The sequence below is a fragment of the Corvus kubaryi genome, unplaced genomic scaffold (assembly GCF_017639235.1).
Source record: "Corvus kubaryi isolate FWS band 111438036 unplaced genomic scaffold, C.kubaryi_AGA036_p1.0 37225, whole genome shotgun sequence".
NCBI lineage: Eukaryota > Metazoa > Chordata > Aves > Passeriformes > Corvidae > Corvus > Corvus kubaryi.
This window is the reverse complement of record NW_024581064.1, coordinates 945,988-962,147: the sequence shown is the minus strand read 5'-3', so window position 1 is coordinate 962,147 and position 16,160 is coordinate 945,988. Positions and strand designations below refer to the sequence as shown.

Below are 16,160 nucleotides of genomic sequence, written 5' to 3'. Positions count from 1 at the left end.
CATGAACTCACAATTCAGCACTTTGTATTCTAGAAATATGGCCAAGCCATCCTTCTATGGTGCGGTGGAAGGGGAAGCCACACCCTGCAGGATGCATTTCTGCCAGCAAGGCTGCTGTCTCTCTGGACCATCAGGCCCTATGCTCCCCACTAGCACCTCACTCCACTGACTTGCCTCCGCCCTCTGTAGATTGCTCCTCTGTCTCAGCAGGTCAACCCCACATACCTCTTCAGCTCCCTCTTTCTTGTGTAGCTTGAGCAATTGATTTTTATCTCTTCCCAGTGGAAGGAGAAACTAGTGTTTTATGGTACCACCCTTCTCTGGTACCAGGTCTCCCAGAGTCCCACTCCTGTGAGCAGAGGCGAAGCCAGTAAGAGCAAGCAGTTTGGCTTCCAGACTGAGCTGCAGTCACAAAGCAGGACTGACAAACAGCTGCCTGAGGGGAGCACAGGCTCAAGCATCACTACACTGACAAACCTGTCTCTGTCAGGCTGCAGGTAGGTCATACACAAGGATAGTTTTGCAAATTCAGGGTGCACTACTGCAGGGACAGACGTACTCTGCACAAAAATCCACCAGGGTCGGTAACAAATCACTTCACTAGTTACCTCCTTATATTTTGCTTTTATTTCCAGCAATTTATGTCTGCTCCTTTCAGACACTGGTACAGCGCCAACCAGTTCAGGGTTTGTGTGTATCCTAATCTCTGTTTGGTCCCTGCATTCCTACTTGAATCAGTTTTTAGTAACCAATGATATGATTTTTTCCTTACCCCTTTTTTTTTTTAATCAATTTATTATTAAGGTCTCAGATAAGCAAACAGCAATAAAGCCTCCATATCTCTCATGAATGTTGTGTTTGTTTATTGATTCTGACAGCATCATTATAACACTGCAGCAGGTTTTCTGACAAGGCACAAACCTTGTCCCCGACAGGTCAGGTCACACAGGCACTCTGAAAATGCATATTTTCAGAGTTAAAGCTGTCTGACGGTGTAGGCAGGGCTGCTGTGCCAAACCTGCACATATCAGCATGAGTCTCTGATCAAGTGATGGTGATGCTTGTGCCTCCAGCCATCTTAATTGCTGAAATGGAGCATAGCACCTGTTACCTCTTTGCATAATCAGAGCACAAAAATCAGTTCCAAAAAAGCCCAGCTATGTTCTCCAAAGCTGTGCAAACACTGTGTTTAAGAGCCAGAAAGATGGCACAATCCACAAAGAGTGGCTCAAAGCCAATAACGAGGTAATTAAAAAGTTCACAGTAGCTACACTTTATCTATCTGCCTGTATTCAGGATCAATTTTGATTTGATCTCAGAAAAAAAATCTGAAATACACTGAAATTGCACAGTCTAGCTAGAGATGCCTATTCTGGAAAAGCATCCTGTGCATCGCAAGTGGCTTGCAGGATGCTCTTGCCGCCTGTGTGAACTGCGCTTTGGAAAGCCGAGCACTGGCATCTAGGGGCTGTCTGGTGTCTGCATTTCTTTTGGAAGGGGAACAAGGTGGCTCCACAGTGTGCAAATGAAGGGCATTACAGCAGGGACAGGGACACTGCCCAGGCTCCTGGCAGAACTCTGCTCTGCAAGCCCTGGGCAGATTGAAAACAGCTGCATTAACACACCTTAACGAGCACTGTCTCCTACTATTTGCCATTTCCCTCCATCAAGAAAAACAGGGAATATAAAAAACAAGAGCTTTCATGATTATGGCTTCTTGTGTGCCTCCCACAACACCAGCACCCAAAAATGCACTGCAGCAACCTGATAGCAGCTGTGCTGGGCATGACAGACTGCTCTCCGCAGCCACTGACCACTGTGGTGCTGGGAGGGGACAGAGTCCATCAGGTACAGGAGCCTTTGCTTGCTCAGCCTGGGCACTGAGTCCATTGCAAGCACGTTGAGAGACACAGAGTGCCTCCAGGTTTGTGGGGAGTTGGAAGCACCAGTGAGCTACAGGCCCAACAGCCACAATTAAAGACTTGCAACTCCTGTTACAGATGCTGAGAGGAATGTTCCACAAACTGTGAATGTTACTGGTTCCTGAGTACAGTGAAAGACATCTTGTCCAGACTTGTGTCTGTTTACATCCAGGTAAATATTATCCAGGTAAGTGCATATCCTGTGTTTGACTTATGACTTCAGAGACTTGAGCGGTTGCATGATATGTCATGGCAGCTGTCCTCCAATGGCCTTGGAGCCACTGGGACAGTGACCAGCCAATGGGGGTGGGGTGGAAAGGGGCACAGTGGCTTTGTGGGGTGAGATGACACTGTGAGCTTGCAGCGGGTGGCGTGGGCAGCACCAGCACTTCCTTGTCACAAGAACACAGACAGGCCAGCCTTCTCATGACTGAATTAGAGCCCCATTGATGAAAACCTACCATCTGCCTGACTAATCCACTCCTGTAACAACTGCTCATCTCCTTATAAAATAGTGGAGTTGGAGTGTGTGTGAGAAACATTGAGGGCGCCTAAAGTACATCCCTTTTGCTTCAAGCTAACCTTTCTTTTTCCTGACCATGCCAACAACAGATAAAGTGAACAAAATATTTCCCTGCTTTTGACAGCGGTTTTTTACAAGTTTGCAAGTTGTTTAGACATCTCTCTATTAACAAGGTTGCAAGTTGTTAGGAGACACTTGTTATTTCAAATGAGATTTCTGTGATCAACCTTTTTCTCATAGGCTGTATTTCTAGAGATTTCTTTTGCTTTCTTCTGAATCCCCTCCAGCCGATCCACTTGCCTCTGGAAACACAGTGTGCAAGACTGAGGCCAAGCCAGTGGTGAAGCAGGGGCAGAAGAATTTCTTCACGCATCCAACATGTGACACTCCTGTTCATATACCCTAGAAATGTTAGTTTTTTCGCAACAGGATGACATAGTGGACTTGAGTTCAGTTTGTCATTCACAATAACCTCCAGTTCTTTTCTACAGTACTGCTCTATCGTCATCATGCTGCACTCATTGTCCCTGTGATTATTTATTTATGTGGGACGGTCAATAAATCTGGTTGTGGTGTTCAGCAGTGATTGTGCTACAGCTCCCAGTTGCCTCAAGCTGGAGAATATGAGGCAGTTCATGACTTGCTCCTACCACTTTACCCTCCAAGTTCCCAGGGAGGGCACTGAACCAGGTCAGAGCACTTGGTCCATGGCAAGCCAAACCAGGCCCTTTTCTCCCTTAGTGCAGCAATGATATCAGAAGTAGCCAGAAACAAAGAAGCCAAAATAATAATAATAAAAAATAATTACGAAAAGAAGCCAAAACAGGTGAAGATTGATACTGTTATATACTGTTATAGCCTTCCTATTGCTCTGTTCTGCTGACTGGTATTTGCTGCGGTGAGAATAAGAACCCAGAAGATGATGCTGACCAAGTTCAGCTACGGTACTTTGAGCAGGAGTGAAGTGACACCAAGCATGTTTTTAAGATTTCCCATTACAGCAACAGAAATGGAATAAGACTGACTCACTTCTACAATATCTTGAAGTTTGTACCTCATTTTTTAGCAGCAAACGCTCCAGCAAAACACTGAGCACAACTCCAACAGAGCAATACTTCTTAGCTCTGACTTTGAACAAGTAAATTACACACAAATCTAAAGAAAGTTTTAGCTCAGTTTGCTGGATGACCAGGAGAAACACTGCATAAGAAACACTTATTTCATCCCTTCTTGTGACTCATGATTATTTGACTTAGCTCTTCATGTCCCTTTCATGTCAGTTAAAAGCTCTACTAAGCAAAATGGCACTGTGCATGATCCTAAAAGTTCACAAAGGATTGCTAAAACTTTTAAACCCATCCAGCAAAGAGGCCTGGTTTCTGTCACATCAGCATAAGTGATGCAACACATACAGATGAAAAGCTGTGTGCAACAGCCTCACCACTGAGCATCTGCACTATCTCCAGAGTCCTTGTCCTAAGCTCTCTATGGATTCCCCATTTTCTAACTTAGGACACAACTTCTGTCCCCTCTATCTGAACTGGACATTGAAACAATGGTTCTTTTGTTTTCCTTCTCTCTTACCTCAACCTAAGTAAATTTTAAGATGCATTTTCAGATCTCCAGTCGTTTGTGGAATCAGGTGAAGTGTTGAGGAGAGTGTTTTCCCACAGTGCTGAGGTGAGTTTATAGGCTTTTCACCATATAACTCTATAGAGTTACTGCTGTTGCTCCTGCAAAGACAGAAGGATGAAACAGTCTTACTGTTGCCACCAGTCTTACAGATGGAGAAAATGTATTTCTGCATCTTAGAGACAAATCTGGACCTCTCAGGGCACATATTCAGGTATTCTGTCTGAGACCTTATAGTATAACTGTTTCCCTAAAAATATCTGTTTTCCTAAATGCAATGAAAGTATTTCTTTGCAATTTTTTTGCTGTAGAAGCAAAGAGCTTTTACAGGCAGTGTTTGGTCAAACTCTTGAATAAAAGCATTTGCTCTGAATGTGGAGTTTTCTGTGTTTCCCACTGTATTTCCAAATTGTCCTGCTGTTTACTTTTCTCCCTTTCCTGAATCAGCTCTGCCCTTACCAGCCCTCAGAAATGTTGACGCTTGTGCATGGGTGAGATCCTGGACACCTGCCTTCACTCCAACCACCACCAATAAGCACAGGAGTGATTAATCACCTTCTCTGCTGGAAGGTGATAGATGCTGTGCTAAGGAGTCTGTCAGGATGGCAAGACAGACTGGCAGCAGTACATTATTGTCAGTAAAAAGGTCCCATCATAGGTGGCTGAAGTGGCCTCCAGCAAAAAGACACAAAAGAGGTCTATCTGGTTCTGTACGGCTAAATATAAGGTAATGTATCTAAAGAAAATTGCCTGAATGTGGTCTCCGAAGTGCCGAACTGGAACCTGATAGTTGCACTGCAGGACAGATCCCAAGGTGTGAGTGACTGTACCTGGAAACACGGGCCCTGTGCTGGGGTAGTTGGAGAAGCAACAAAATGCTGTGCATTGCCAGGACAAGACAGAGACAGTTGTTTTGCTGTGATGTAAACTGCTGGTGCATTTGTGTCTTGAAGCTGCATGGAGGTGCAGTCACTGCATCACAGGGTGGGTTTAGGGGAGTTACAGCAGGCCCAGAGAGGCTGGGACTGGGGTTTCATAAGGAAACAGAGAGGCACGGTCAAAGTTTACAGAGGCACGAGGTGGCAGAAAAGCTGCATAAAGAACACTCACCAAAACTCACAACACAGGAAAAAGTAGAACTCGTAAAATTGTGAAAGTTTAATTAGTTAAATTTAGTCAGTTTCCAGCAAGTTGGGTACTAACAAGCATGTTCTGTGGCAGGTGGAAAACCTCGGGACGTTATCGCCACAAGGGGCTGCGGGTGGAAGAGAAGGGGAGCGGACACACACGCCCAACAGCTGGTGAACGGTGCGCAGGTGCCGGAGGAGCTGAGCACCTCCAGACGGGGCAGGGCCTGGCCGGGCTGGAGCTTCCACCACTCTCGAGAAGCGCTGGCGGGGCTGAGGCGAGCGGATGAGACGGAGTTCACCGCGCCGGCACTACCCCGGGGTGGCCCGGCCCGGCCCCCAGTCCCCAGCGCCGGCGGAGCGGGGCCGCGCCGGGCCATGGCGGAGCGGGACTGCCCCCGTGCCGCGCGTGGGGGACGCGCCGGGGCGGGCGGGCGGTGAGCGGAGCGAGCGGGCGGTGAGAACAGCGGGCGGTGAGGGGAGAGGGCGAGCGGGCGGTGAGGGGAGAGGGCGGGCGGGCGGGCAGCCGCGCGGGGTCCGCGTCGGCGCCGGGGCTGAGCGGCGTCATCTCTCCTTAGCGCCGTACCCGGAGCAGAGGCGGAGGGGCCGCGGGGAAGCCGCGCCGTGCCGGGGTCGCTGGAGCGCCGCCGCTGCCTATACCTGCGCACGGGCCGGGGTGAGCGCGGCCGGCGGGAGCCGCTCCCTCCGTCCTGCGGAGCGCAGTGCCTGGCCCGGCTTCCTCCCGGGCCGCTGCTCTGCGGTCGCGGACTCACCTCGGCCTCCCCTCCAGCCTGCTGCCAGATGATGGAGGTCCTGCTCGCCGCCCTGATCCTGGTCTGCAGCTCCGTGTCCGGTGGCTCGACGGGAGGATATACCGGCCTCCCCGCCATGGGGGGCATCTACTACTACCAATACGGCGGGGCCTACAGCGGCTTCAGCGGAGCGGAAGGGGAGCGAGCCCAGCAGCTTGACCAACGTTTCTACTTACTGAAGCTGCCCATTGCAAGGGCAGCAATGGCCGTGGGAGGGTGTCTCCTGGTCTTCCCTTGTGTTCTTATTTTGGTTGGTGTTCTACGCCTACCGTGGCATTTCCCAGCATGGCTGCTAATTGAATGCACCCTGTACATAGTGATTGCAGTTGGCACAGGGCCTGCTCTGTACTATTTCTTCCATTCTCTGCTGAGTGTTTATAATTCATCAGTGTGCAAAGAGAGAGAGCAGCTTTATCAAAGCAAAGGCTATCAGGGCTTCTGGTGCAGCCTGCATGGGGCAGAGATTGCTGCTGGTCTCTTGGGCTGCATGGCTGCCATGGCATACCTGCTCAGTGCAGGCCTAGCTGTCAGAGATTACAGGACAGTTCATGAACAGAAACAGAAGCCACTGCAATTATAAGAGCTTTCAAATGATTCCTCCACTCCAGTAATGGGCTGGATTTTTGCCAGTCTCCTTACTGAGATGAAGCAGTATGGTGTCCTTCCTTCTGGACAGTACAGCCTTAATGCTAGAGAACATTCATCAAACTGGCATAGCTTTAAATAGGGTAGAGTTAGGCTATTCCTAACTTGAATTTGCATTATTGAATTATTGGTGACTGAAAGCTGATCCAGTGGGTTGTCTCCTGCTTCACAAGGCAGCCCTTCCATCCCACTATTAGATGTCCCGTTCTCCAGTGAGGGCTTCCTACAAGTACTGCCACTACATGCTTCTGCCAATGAACAGCTTTTTGTAGCTTAAACTGTCTTTACAAAAGACATGTGACTTGACTGAGAAAAAAACTCTTATAAACAAGTGATCAAAGCCCCTGGTTGTGGCAGCTAAATACTGCTTCCTTGTAGGTCTCTTGGAATTAACAGACTGGTGTGAACATGACGTTTATAAGGCCATGAAAAAAACCCCACAAACTCAGTCTACCTTGTGACACAATGCCTTTTCAAACTCCTGGAGAGGGCCCATTTTTGTATGAAATGGTCTTTTTATATAACTTGTATACAAGAGTTTTGCTTAAAAAGATACCCTGAATTGGGATAATCAGACAAAAGCTTTATGAGATCAAATGGGTGGTTGAATATAGAAGTATACTGTTTTCAAAATACATTTTTAATGTACAAGTTGGAGAAATTAGATGCTGCTCTTATTATTTCTTTTTTTTAGAAAAACTTCTTATAGGAATTTTACTGGGAAAAATAGCACTAGAATCACCAACTCGTGCCTCAAAATGAAATGCCACTTCAGAGCAGCGTCCACTATGTGCATTGTTCATATGAGGATGGAACCACCCCAGTCTCACAGATAAGTTCTGCCCATATTAAAAAAACTAAACACACTAGAAACATGCTTTGCCTTGGACACAGCTCTTTCACTGGCACCATTACTAAATCCTCACAATTACCAAAACCATGGAACGTTATTAGAACTAGAGACACAAAAGTAAAACAGATGCCAAATAGGAACACACTAGGTGCTTTGGGGTTTGTTTGATTTCTTCCGCCTTTTAGTAGTTAAATGCACTGAGTGTCTCAGCACAGGGATTTATGTGGACAATCCATCGTGGTCCTATTTCTGTTAACATTTCTGTACTTCCTCTTGCTGCAGCTACTTCTAGAGCTGTACAGTGCTATTGAGAGCAAGTTCACAGGGCAGATTCCTCTAGCAGGAAACAGAAAGCTGCCTTAATAATTGGTAAGTCTAATTCTACCCTCACAGTGCTCTACAAGAAGTTTTTGTATGGAAGGCTGATGAGTGAAGTAGCACATAGAGCTCAGTGAACCTGCAGCACAGCTGCTGCTAGACACAGCTACCTTTGACTGGGATATTGCAGAGATTTCTTCCAGCACAGTAACAGAATCAGAGTAAGCTGTTAGATGAAAGTAAAAATCTTTATTGCTAAGTCAGCTGAAAATCCAATGCAAAAATACTCTTCCTTCCTGAACTGCTCTGTACATCTGAATAAAGAATCAATGTCAATGGACCAGTGTTTTCCAACTATCTTACGTTATTTGCCTTTCCAAAGCAATACATAGGTCACGGTGCTGAGGGTGCATTCACTGGACAACCTACTCCCATACACAATAAAAACAGGGATTGTTAAAGGTGCATGCTAGAGTGGGATACAGAAAATACTCTCCTTTTTAAAAACAAAAAAAAACATGAAAAAAGATTACTTAGTAAACAGTTGGTACACTGCAATATTTAACATGCGCCAGGTCATATGAGTCAAGTTTAAAAAAGTAACATTTTAAAATGTGAAAAAAGAGGAAAAATACAGTTGAGTCTTCAGAGAGCAATAGAACAGCAGACAACAATTGCACAAGACCAAAGAGGTGATCTACTGCCAGAAGAAAGGCCTTTGCAAGTGACCCAAAAGCCACCAGCATCTATCTGGAAGGAGTGCAGAAACCCCACAGGTCCAAAGCCTTAGGTGTGACCAAAGATCCTGTGTACCACGGGAAAGATTTCAGACTTCACAGCAGCTCGTCCCCGAGAGAGGGAAATACTTGCTCCTTCTTGGAACAGGATGTTATCCTCCCATCTAACTGAAGATTCTGGTATGAACAGTCTGTGATGCGGCCTCCATGTGCCTGTTCCTTGTTCTGGGGGCAATGTGGAGGGTCTCTCTTACCTTTATCACCTGGGCCCCAACTACCCCCCGTTCAATATAAGTTTTATGGGTTCCTTTTGCAGAAGCCTTTCCGGACAGGACAGGACAGAGCATAGTACCCTTCTCAGCAAGTATGCTTATCAGCAGAGCCAGAATTACTGAAGAGATGGACCAACAAACTCCTCAGCCTCACTGTGGCTGCATGCAGTGTGGCAGGGCGTGCATTGCTCAGCAGGGACAAAACAGCCTGAGGACCTCAAGCTGAGAACCTCTCTCTAACAGCAAGTCTGTGAATGAGTGGGATGTTCTCAGTGATGTGGTTATGTGAACAAGATCACAGAGTATCTCTGCAAACTCCAAAAACAAAAACCAGGGAAGGGACTGGAGATCAGGAAGAGAACTGGGAAGACACTTTCTGTACCCTGCTATGAGTCCTTCAGTAGACTCGCCCTTTCATACCTGTTCCACCTACAGCAGTGCTCCTTGGGAGCTTGAAATCTAAGGTGGTGTTAATAAATAAGGTAGGGAAGACATAGAAGGAGGTAGGAAAACAAAAGGTAGTGGAGGGAAGCACTCTGTCCTATGAGCTGTCCTCACCAGATAGATGAAGATAACCCAGCCACACCACTATCTGACCAATGTCAGAAAAAACCCATTTCTTTGGATGACAGTGACCTTGAAGCATGTCTCAGCAGTTGGAATCTTGTGTTAGAAAATGCAAGACATTTGCATGAAAACATGATGCCAGTGTCTTTGCTGACACCCAAAACTGGCCTAGGAAAAAGCAGCACTTTTTGTGATGAACAGGCACTATTTTTAATGCATGAAAAAGATTTTGGATGACTGGAGAAAAAGCATCACAATGCCATAGCTGAAATGGAAAAGCTTAATCCTCTGAAGAAGCACATGGAAGACATGCAGAAGCTGCTTGAGGACACCAGTGCTCGTGTTAGTCAAACAGAGGAAGACTATTTGGAACAGGTTAAGTCAACTCAGCCTGTGCTGCCCAGAGTTCATAATGCCAGCTTCAGAGAAATCTGTGCATTCTACCTGGAGTGTAAGAAAGATAACAAGCTATGTCTTCCATGACAGTTCACACTCATAGAAAATAGGAGCTGGCTGTATTTAAACTTCCTTTCTGCTTCAAAACCAGAAACAGCACTGGAGAAAAAGTCTAAGTAGGAATTCCTTCTGTTCCATCCTGCCACTACCTTTAAGAGGTGCAGTTCAGAAATCTGTATGCTCCATCGCAGAGCTGTGTTTTCCTTAGTCCTTCAACACATCTGACAAACCCTGCACTCCTTGTGGCAACTCTGCACACAATACTACTGGTTCAGACTGGCAAGGACACACGGGACTTTCCATATCAGTGCAAGAAATAGAGACCTGATTTGCATTAATATGTGCCACTCGGAGTGCAGGGTTTGTCAGATTCTTACTCAGAAAGAAGGGTTTCTGCATCAGTCCCATAGTGAATGGAGGCTGTTCTACAGCCCTTTCAGATACCAGAAAGTGTGAGGCTGTTGGAGCCCTGGGTTCTGAGAATTTCAACCTTTCATGAGGCTAGTAGGCACAGATATTTGGTAAAATTATCACCAGTGATAGAATCAAAAGCTGCAGTCAAATACATTGGGATGAACCTTTCCTGCATACTTATATGATGATAATATGAAAGAGTTTTGGGGTTTAGCATTTGAATCTTTTCTGCTGTTGTTTCTCTGCCTAAGGGATTCAAATGCTATTGTTTCTGTTATTTTAAGAATTAGCTTCAATCTCCAGTTCCAAATGAAATAGGCGTTTAAACAACCAAAATTTTTGAGAGTTTAAACTTTGGAAAAAGTTGGGTTGTTTCATGATTACACTGCAACTAGCACAAAGTATATCCTAAAATGTTGCTCCTCATGCATGATAAAAATACATTTTTTTCCTAGTGAGAAGAAATTCAAGGTGCTCTGAAATCTCAGTAAAACTCCATTAGATTTTGTCAGAAGATCTATATTGACAGAATCCCACAAATAGTCTGCACAATATTTCCTTCTGAACAAGGCCCAAATTTGATCCAAAAATAGACAACTCAAGCTCCTCAGATCTCTTCAGAAGAAACTTTTAAGTTTTCTTCATAAATATAATTACTGAAGAAGAAAAGGCACTAGCCCACATTACAGTCAGGATTATTGCACCACTGACATGATGGGGACAGCTGCTATCCAGCTCTGTCAGAAAGGAAGAGATCTGCATGCTACAGAGGCACTGGTCTCCACAACCCTCACACAAAATGATGACATAGGCAGCCAACTTACACCCTGCTCCAAAAATCCTAATGGAAACACAAGGCATCTGAGTGCAGACTGGCCAGTTCATCATTCATGGGACTGTTTTAAATATCTTTTTCGGTGCTGATAAAAATGGTAATAAGATGAAAAGTTTCATTTTTGCTTTTGTGCTGAAAGCTAAGCAGGAACAAGTATACTTTCAGCTTGTTTGTGGCCAGACTGGGCACATACCATGAAATGCTGGTTTCTGTGGATTTGGAATATGTCTCCTGTTTCCAGGGAAAACAAAGACACTGTAGCTGACAATGCAGAGGTTTATGTTGATGGAACAGAGCACTGGATGCTTCTGCCAGCCTTAGTGCGCCACACCACTGTATACAGCTTGGCTCCTCTGACTGAGCACTGAGACAAGCACAAGTTCCTGGTTTTATCCCATGTCTTCTGGATACAGGAAGCCTCTGCTGTGAAGCACCCATGATGAAGGTGGCCAGGTTGCTGCTGAGGTGTTGTTGAGGTGGGTCTGTGCTCTGCAGCTAGAAGCACTAGCTCTATACATTACCTTAATAAACCAGTCCTGAGCTGATCTTTCCTATGCTCCATATAAAATGCATTGGTTGGCACCTGCTTATCACTCAGCTACGTATTTTCTCATCCTGCACAGAATGATCCCACCATAACCCTCGATCTCCCCTACACCAGTGCTCCTCAGAATACTGGTACCCTGAGTCCTCCACTGCCCTAAGAACATCCACTGCAAATAGTCCACAGCATACCTGCTGTGGAGTGCTTTCTCCCCTAACCCTAAATAATAAAGTGCTGGGCTGAAGGGGAAAAGAACAGCTTAAGTGCAATAAATAAAAGTGAGTGCAATTAATGTAGGAAACCATTCTTAGGTCAGCTCCATTGCAACTGGCTGTATTCTTTCAAGGAATAACGAAGTCAGGTGCTGGGGGGTAGGGTGGGACACTGCATCAGAAATATTCACAGGACTCAAAACACTGAGCATTTCTCCCTCAGCAGCGTCCTCACCCCCCACACACATACACCAGCCCCTTTCCTGCAGAGCTGGCAGAACCTCGGGGTTCAAGGACTTATCAGACAGTCCCTAACACAGAGCTCAGCTCCGGATCTGAGTGCTCATAGAACAACTGAGACCCTACAGTCATAAGTGGACAGCCCAGACGTCGGCCTTCCTGATTCTTCCTCAACTCCATTAAGGAAGCAGCAGGTGCCTGTACTCCTTGCAGATCCCAGCTCCCTCAAAGGGCAAGACAGCCCTTATGAAACAGAGCTCCCTGGGACAGATAATGTGGGAGTGGTACTCGTAGGGTTACAGAGCTGTGTCAAACTCCTCTGGCAGGGGTGCTGCATGTTCTTCTTTCAGCTCCTGATCTGCTCCATCCTCCTGGTGCTGCTTCATCTGTTCCTTCACTTCCTCTTCCAGATCAGGTGGCACCACAAATTGATCTTCTGGCTCCACCTGGGATGGAGCAGCAAAATAGCCTGTCTTCTTTTTGGGTGCCTCTGTTGCTACTTCGATGAGGTTGAGGCTCTCCTCCAAGGGCACTATGGAGCCATTGGAAAGCTTCTTTCCATAAAGACAACATGTGGAAAGAGATTTTTGCAGTTCACACTTCTCCTTGACCCCTCTCTGCACAGTGTTGCTGTTTACGCTGTTCTGCCTCCGAATGATGAGTACAAGCCCAGAATCATTCTCTGGCCCTGGAGCAGAGGAGCTGTACTCTGCAGCAGGACGTTCTAACTCCAGACCCTTTCCTTTACAGCAGTGGATGTCCACCTCTACCTCCACTTTACTGCCGTTTGTCATCACACCTTCCACAGGCTGCTCATCATCACTATCTAGACCATTGTCAGACTGGTTGCTAGAGAAGGTGGCACTGGAAGGTTGGCGCTGAAAGATGCTTGAGGGGGGCACAGGATGTAGGCTGCAACGTCGTTCTTGTCGTGGTAGCAAACTGCCATCTAAACCAACAGCACCGTGTTCATCTGACGCAGTAGAGCCCACTTCACTGCTAACCTCAGAAGCAGACAGTTCACTGCTGAACTCTGAAGCAATTCCACTGCTACATGAAGGTGTTGCTGGCTTGGTGGTGGTAGAACTAAATCCCCCAGGGCCTGGCAGAGTGAGGCCATGCATCTCACAAGTGCAGTTGTCCTCACTGATGTTCAGACATACTACCATTGCACCAACATTGTCTTGGCAACCATAGCTTTGGGCTAAAGTGCAGAGTTTCTTTGCAGCAGCCCGTGGGTCGTGTAGGTGCCGCACAGCTGAGACAGCCTCTGCATGAGAAAGGTGTTCCCAGAGAGCTTTGTTCCCTAGAAGTAGCAGCTCATCTTGTACCGTCAGTGGAATGGAACTGACATGTGGTTTGGGCAGGATCCAAGGATGCAGGTATGTACAGCCCAGCATCCGAGTACAGCAAGTCACACCGTTCACTTTATTGTCCTGCAGACAAGAGAAACAAGGCAGTAGCATTGGATGTGCTATTAGATCATTTACAAAGCAACCTTTCCCCTGCCCATATGCTGGTTTGGAGCCTCAAGAAATGCCAGTTACACATCTGCAGTATTGGAGAAAGGGATCTAGGTGCACGTACTACAGTGCAGACATTCACTATACCCGATGACCAGGTACAGTAACCACCATCACTCATGATGGCAATAACACACTTTTATCCCACAAGACTTTTTGTTGGGCTCTGAAGAATTGTAGCAGACTATTCTGAAATGTGCAGCTAGACTACCTGCAGTACACTGACCAGAGAGTCTCACTGATGAGTCTTATGTGAAACTTATTTTTTTAGTACAAGTTGGATAGTGACTTTGGACTTTCTCAGTGCAAGACAGGTTACCCAGACATTAAACTATTTCTGTGTATTGTCTGAACTATTTCCCTCTTTATTAACACATAACGGCATTCTGAAGTGGGGACACTACATCCTGAGGAAAAAAAGAACAAGTAGGTATCTCAAACTGTTTCTGTAACCCGGATCTATTACCCCCTTCTGCTAGATGGTCCCCTGGCCAGCCTGGCAGTGGTCTCCCATAAAGAGACGTGCCCACAACCCTCAGTCTCTTTTCCAAGTCAGTGTTTTGAATTTAGTTTTGGTGTTCTTAATGTCTGTATCCTCTGGGTGTTAATACTGCTGCTGCTGCCACCAAGTATTAAAACCCAGCAGATGAGACACACAGGGAAGTCTCTTAGACAATAATTTCAATTTTCTTTTTCAGAATCCATTAATGAGCCAGTTTTTAAACTATTTAACATGCTACATTAATCCCATAGTTATTTTCAGTCAGAGTGCTATGCCGCAGCGTTACAGCACCTTGAGGAGCTGTAACACAGTGACCACATTATGCTTGTGAGAAATACTTCTATCTAGCAACTTAATACTTTTTAAAAGACCCATAAACTAAAGCATAAAACTAAAGTGATTGGCACTGATTTCTCAAGATCTTTACAGATGTATTTCTCCCATTCTTTGGAACTTCCCTATTATTTCCAAGTGTTCAGAAAGTTAACCTTTAGAGAGTTCTCTAGAAATCATTTTAATACTTTTGCACACAACATGTCATCCTGTACCCATAGTTCTTAGGCCACAGTGTTTTAGGAACATGCAATTTTGAACAGCTAATCAGCAAAAGAGGCAGAGCAGAAAGCACTAGACAAGTCATTCAGAACCTTCATGTCACCCTCTCCCCTGTAATGTTATGCAGACAGCTGAGCTCATGTACTTGTACCAAGCTTTTACGTGAGGGTGGAAGCTGAAGTGAAAAGGGTCCAAACCTACCTCTGTTATAATGGCTTTTTGCTCCTTGACTCTCCTGGCTTCTTCTGAACATTGTTCAAGGCTGAAGACTTTGGAGAGAGGCAGTGCTTTTCCACTTCGGCACAGAACGGCTTGGCACGTCCCCACATTGGCCACCGTCAGAGAAAAGTTGCTGGCTGGATCAGCCACCTCATTACGAATGTAGCAAAGGACAGCAGAGGAACCCAGCTTCTGCCCAGCCATGCCCAGCTTCCTGTTGGAGGAAAAGGTGTAGGAGGCTCCAGACTCTACTGACAGGCATTCTGGAGGGCTGCCTCACCCCACCTAACACATTGATATTCCTATGCAATTCCCACCAGAACCAGCTTGCTCACTGTCCTACCTGTGGGAGACCAAGAAGGTGTTGGACATGAACATGGTGTCAGACTGCTGTACCTCCTCCAGGAGCACATCAGCCATGGTACACTGCAGCAAGCGTGGCAGTTCTTCGTTCTTGTCACCATCAAACATGCCATACACAGCCTCCACGCCCTCTGCAAAGCTCCCCAGTGCCAGGGATGACACACACAGCCTGTCAGAAAAGCATACAAGCAAAGTTAATAGATCTCAAAATACTGTCTTGTTCTCAAAACCACAGCCATCAGGCAACCTTGCTGTGAGTGCCATTCTCACAGGGCAGCAAAGCCACTGTTCCTACATTCACTAGCCTGGGAGATGTACAGCTGCATTTTATTGTTGGAACTCCCAAATCCTCTTTGACCACATGCAGGAGAGGGCAACAGGCACAGCTGGCAAGAGAAAAAGCATCTTTGCTGGAGAGGGAAGGAGAGTCCAAGTATACTGGGAAAAGTGTGAACATTGAGGCAAAAGGTACTGTGGAGACTTGAGTTACCAAGACTTAGTAAGAGACCTGGAGAGACAAAGGGATGGATGAGCTCTTGGGCAAAATAGGTCTCCTTGGGTGCTCAGCAGCGCACTCTGCCCAACATCCTGAGAACACAATGTCAGTGTTTAGCAGACCACAATACTCACTTATTTCTTTGGCCTGCCATCTCAGCTACTCCATGATTCCAGAAGGTAGAAGTGAGTGCGGAGTCTGCCGTGAGGGAGGGCTTAGCATCAATCTTCAGTGTGGTAATGTGACTACAGAGAGAACAGAAGTTACGCTTTTCTAGAACCTGCTGAACAGGCCATACGATCTAGACTGGCTTGAGTTTTAGACAGCAGTCTGTAGAAAGAACTGCATCAAGGAGAGGGGTTTAAGGGCTAGGTCTTCTGGAGATGTCTGGCT

At 46.3% G+C, this 16,160-nt stretch overlaps 2 protein-coding genes across 5 annotated transcripts in view; one reads left to right on the top strand and one right to left on the bottom strand.

Annotated features, from left to right (window-relative positions):
• Positions 1 to 1,836: 1,836 nt before the first annotated feature.
• On the top strand, positions 1,837 to 8,172 carry MARVELD3 (MARVEL domain containing 3). Of its 3 annotated transcripts, XM_042022890.1 has the most exons (5): positions 1,838 to 1,924; positions 2,001 to 2,109; positions 5,299 to 5,641; positions 5,783 to 5,880; positions 5,995 to 8,172. In XM_042022890.1, exons 2-5 carry the CDS (start codon positions 2,031 to 2,033, stop codon positions 6,594 to 6,596), a joined length of 1,122 nt encoding a protein of 373 aa, XP_041878824.1. In that variant the 5' UTR covers positions 1,838 to 1,924; positions 2,001 to 2,030; the 3' UTR covers positions 6,597 to 8,172. The 3 variants fall into 3 exon arrangements, 2 of the variants coding, with proteins under 2 accessions (XP_041878823.1, XP_041878824.1); XM_042022889.1 differs by having other exon boundaries at positions 1,837 to 1,924; positions 5,783 to 8,172; XR_006015164.1 differs by lacking the exons at positions 1,838 to 1,924; positions 5,995 to 8,172 and having other exon boundaries at positions 1,931 to 5,393; positions 5,783 to 5,874.
• The window catches only part of PHLPP2 (PH domain and leucine rich repeat protein phosphatase 2), a 34,461-nt gene continuing 26,362 nt past the window's right edge, over positions 8,062 to 16,160 (bottom strand). For both annotated transcript variants that reach the window (XM_042022873.1, XM_042022874.1), the window contains exons 16-19: positions 15,902 to 16,012; positions 15,252 to 15,440; positions 14,891 to 15,122; positions 8,062 to 13,545 (exon numbers count right to left, since the gene is read on the bottom strand). In XM_042022873.1, coding sequence (XP_041878807.1) covers positions 12,406 to 13,545; positions 14,891 to 15,122; positions 15,252 to 15,440; positions 15,902 to 16,012 — 1,672 coding nt within the window. In that variant the 3' untranslated portion in view covers positions 8,062 to 12,405. The remainder of the gene's footprint in view (positions 13,546 to 14,890; positions 15,123 to 15,251; positions 15,441 to 15,901; positions 16,013 to 16,160) is intronic.